This window comes from Nicotiana attenuata, unplaced genomic scaffold (genome assembly GCF_001879085.1).
Source record: "Nicotiana attenuata strain UT unplaced genomic scaffold, NIATTr2, whole genome shotgun sequence".
Taxonomy (NCBI): Eukaryota; Viridiplantae; Streptophyta; class Magnoliopsida; order Solanales; family Solanaceae; genus Nicotiana; species Nicotiana attenuata.
In genome coordinates, this window is record NW_017670272.1 from 1,130,206 (window position 1) to 1,134,106 (window position 3,901).

A 3,901-nucleotide genomic window follows, 5' to 3' on the forward strand; every position below is an offset into this window, starting at 1 on the left:
AGAAAAATATACTTAGAAGCAATTTTTTAAAGCTTGGCCAAACACTAATTGCTGCTTAGAAGTGCTTTTCAAACTAATTAGCCAAACACAAACTCCTTCTCACCAAAAGTACTTTTGAGAAAAAGCACTTTTGAAAAAAAACACTTCTTAAAATAAGCTGATTTTTCCAGCTTGGCCAAACGAGCTATAAATAGGTTTGATCAGTGTAGATAGAGTGAGTGAGGGGACCCCGCGCAAATCGAAAAAGAAGCGGAAGACATTAAAAGAAGGAAAGGAAAGAGGAAATTAAGGAGGGTCTTTGAAGGCTTCAAGGGAAAGGGAATGTATACCAACCCATACATGGCCTGCTTTCAAACTTATATATCTAAACTATATTTTGTATGCATATCACTTCGCTAGAAACTTCTCCAGTCGATTAATTTCATATATATCTTCCTACCATCTATTTCATCTTCATCTTTCTTTCAATCCAAGGTAGAGACTGATCATTTCTCTCTTCATCAATTTCCTCCCCTCGTTCTTGCTTTTCTTTCCATAAGTTAATCGTTTATTGGATATGCAATATTTTTGTGACATTCTAAAAGTGAAATGTGGACAAATTAATGCGTGTAAGGAGTAACAATTTTTATTTAGTTTTGTGATGCTTTCGTGTATGTAGCCAAAGAGGTTTTTTCAATGTGTACAAATCCATCGTGCATTTCATTAATTTTGTCTTAGTTTAGTAGGAAACATGAGCAATGAAGCCGGTGATCAACAAAGACAAGCCCCTCGTTTGAATGAGAGGATCCTTTCATCTTTGTCCAGAAGATCTGTTGCTGCCCATCCTTGGCATGACCTCGAGATAGGTAGCTACATCTACTCTCTCATTTCTCATTATTCAGTGTTTCGCAATTTTGGCAGTTAGATCTGATCATTCCTTTGTATATATAGGGCCTGAAGCTCCAAACATTTTCAATGTTGTGAGTACACTAAATCACTCTGCCTTATTACTGCTCATATACTATAATTCTACAAATTTCTTCATGCATCAACTTGAGTTCTATTAATTGTACGTAGAAAAATGAAATTACAAGCAGTGAAAAAAATGCCACAAATCTATCAATTTGGCTTGATATTTATATGTGAACCCTCATGTCATGAAATGATCCACACTCATCAAATACTTGGTTAGCTAATCTACACATATGGCGGATCCAAGATTTGAAGCTAATGGGTTCGGGATTTTAGTCTTATTAAGTTATTGGGTTCTAATTTACGTAATAATTTATACATTGTTAATTGATTTTTTTTAGACAAATATAAAGTTTGGACCAAAGTTATTGAGTTCAGCCGAACCCGTAACCGCCATGCTACCTCCGCCCCGGCATCGACAAACAAATGACAGCCAGCCTCCTTAATTAATTGCAGCCTTTTCTTCCTCCCTTTTTAATGATGATTATGAAAGGGTGAAGGGAAAAGAAATTGGTTGTCTTCTATGTAGGAAGTTCTAAGAAAGGGCTTATTTCTTTAATTAACTTGAAATGAAACTGTGATATGGCTACGTGACCTATACATTTCATCTTTACAGGTCATTGAGATAACAAAAGGAAGCAAAGTCAAGTACGAGCTTGACAAGAAAACGGGTCTAATTAAGGTAATGCCAGAATGATGACATAGAATTATATAAGAAGGCTCCTTTGCGTTACACATTATTTACCTACAGGGAGTGTAAAAAATAACCTTGCCACATTCTTAGACTTTGTTTAAATATTTGTAGAGTAGCAGCAAACTCAATCCCTCGTGTACCTCTATCTTATTCTTTCACTCATATAAACAGGTTGATCGGGTGCTATATTCATCAGTGGTTTACCCTCAGAACTATGGTTTTATTCCTCGAACGCTATGTGAAGATAGCGACCCTATGGATGTATTAGTCCTTATGCAGGTAGGTAAATTAAATGAATGCCTTTATTCACAAAACAGGCAAAATTATTCAAGTTCTGTTGGATTTCTGATAATAAGCCTATTCAAGTGTAGAGGAATAATTGAACAAAATTTTACTACATTTTTCAACAGGAACCTGTCCTCCCAGGTTGTTTCCTTCGAGCTAGAGCCATCGGACTGATGCCTATGATCGATCAGGTTCCTATTTTAGTCCTCAGGGTTAATATACTTAGTATTAATTTCTCATCAAAACCCAATGCTAACAAAAATTTCTTTATAAATCCAGGGAGAGAAGGATGATAAAATCATAGCAGTGTGTGCTGACGATCCAGAATATCGCCACTACACTAATATAAACCAGCTTCCCCCTCACCGTCTCGCTGAAATCCGCAGATTCTTTGAAGATTGTATCCTTCTAATATCTTAATTAACTATATCTATGAATATATATATATATAAAATCTGTATAATTTCCTTGACTGCTCGTTAGACAAGAAGAATGAGAATAAAGAGGTTGCTGTTAACGACTTTCTGGCTCCAAATACTGCCGTTGAGGCCATCCAGTACTCCATGTATGATCCAAATCGGAATGCACATTTTAAAATTCTAATTAATATATTAGTATGAGCAAGATTTTATGTTCACAAGAGGTTAATATATTTGCACTTTTGTAATGTTTGTGCAGGGACCTTTATGCTGAATACATATTACAAACATTGAGGAAGTAATGGATAGAGCATGGTAACTGAGCATTTATGGTTATCATTTAAATAATTTTGTTTGACTACCACAGAGAACATCTTCTGCTACAGCCGGCTTCTTGATATATTTTCTACTTTATTCCAAATCATTGCTTGTATTTCTTATTGGTGTATTAATTCCAGTCTTATTTGAAGTAAGATACTCTTCCCCTTTGAAATAAGAGCAAACCAAAAAGAAATTGGAATATTGTAAAGTTAAATGTGCCTCTGTTAAAGGCTCAAACAGTAGATAAAAGCATCAAGAAAGGGAAGGATAAACATTTGGCAGGCTAAGTAACAGGAGATGACTAATTGACCAACCTCAGATGGGCCCAATAGGAAAAGGAATCTTTACATAAATAGCCGGTCTGTTTATTTTAGAAATTGCAATATGTACACATAAACATATAGATTATACATTGATTATACACGGTTATACACATGTTATACATAGATTATACGTAAAGTTATATATCCGCCAGGTAATTTTAATTTTAGTGGTTAGGTGAGCAGCTATTTAGCCGGGTCCGACGATATATCAAGTTTATAACCAAACTAAGCCGCTACGTGATTTGTGTTTAAAAGTAAGCAGTTTATTAATATGACCCAGTTATGCAAGTTCTTGTCATACGAAAAAGCTTAGCTAGAGTATATATAAAGGGGTGACTGGTGAGGAAAAAATTAAGAAACAAAAAGAAAATGCTGAATGAGCCCCTTTGAAATGAATTTAATTGAAAGGAAAAAGCTTAGCTAGAATATAAGTTTGTTTTAGCGGACTGTTTAGAATTGCTATTGGATGTTCATTTACGGACCGTAAGATCAACATACACATTACCAAAGACTTCACTTATAGAATTACACTAAATATTGCTATTATCACTGCCTAATTCCGGCCACAATGGTAGTTTTCACCTTAAGAAAACGAAAAAATTTTGGAAAGAAAAAGAAATGCTTGGCTTCTCCTGATGAAGTCCCAGAATTAAAATTGAGACTAGGCAATGAGAAGACAGACAGGTTCCTAGGATTTTGCATTTCGTCGTAGTTTTGCAAATTCCAGCTCCTCGATTAGATTAAATTGAAATTTAACATGCAAAAGAAGTTGTGCTCAGTCATGCATCGTTTGATTCCAGGGCATTAATTATATAAGTTGATTACTTGATTTATTTATAATAAATTAAAGTTCAACCGTCTGGAGTCAAGGCTACCACAAATGTAACATATAATTAGATGGATACTGA

General features: G+C 34.9%; 1 protein-coding gene across 4 annotated transcripts; it reads left to right on the forward strand.

The window, feature by feature from the left end:
* Window positions 1-366: 366 nt before the first annotated feature.
* LOC109237081 (soluble inorganic pyrophosphatase PPA1-like) lies at window positions 367-2,878 on the forward strand. 4 transcript variants are annotated; one of them, XM_019403335.1, is made up of 9 exons: window positions 367-474; window positions 726-845; window positions 931-959; window positions 1,568-1,633; window positions 1,817-1,924; window positions 2,056-2,121; window positions 2,210-2,330; window positions 2,414-2,495; window positions 2,609-2,878. In XM_019403335.1, exons 2-9 carry the CDS (start codon window positions 731-733, stop codon window positions 2,649-2,651), a joined length of 630 nt encoding a protein of 209 aa, XP_019258880.1. In that variant the 5' UTR covers window positions 367-474; window positions 726-730; the 3' UTR covers window positions 2,652-2,878. The 4 variants fall into 4 exon arrangements, with proteins under 4 accessions (XP_019258880.1, XP_019258881.1, XP_019258882.1 ...); XM_019403336.1 differs by having other exon boundaries at window positions 368-474; window positions 723-845; XM_019403337.1 differs by having other exon boundaries at window positions 372-474; window positions 718-845.
* The last annotated feature ends 1,023 nt before the right edge of the window (window positions 2,879-3,901 follow it).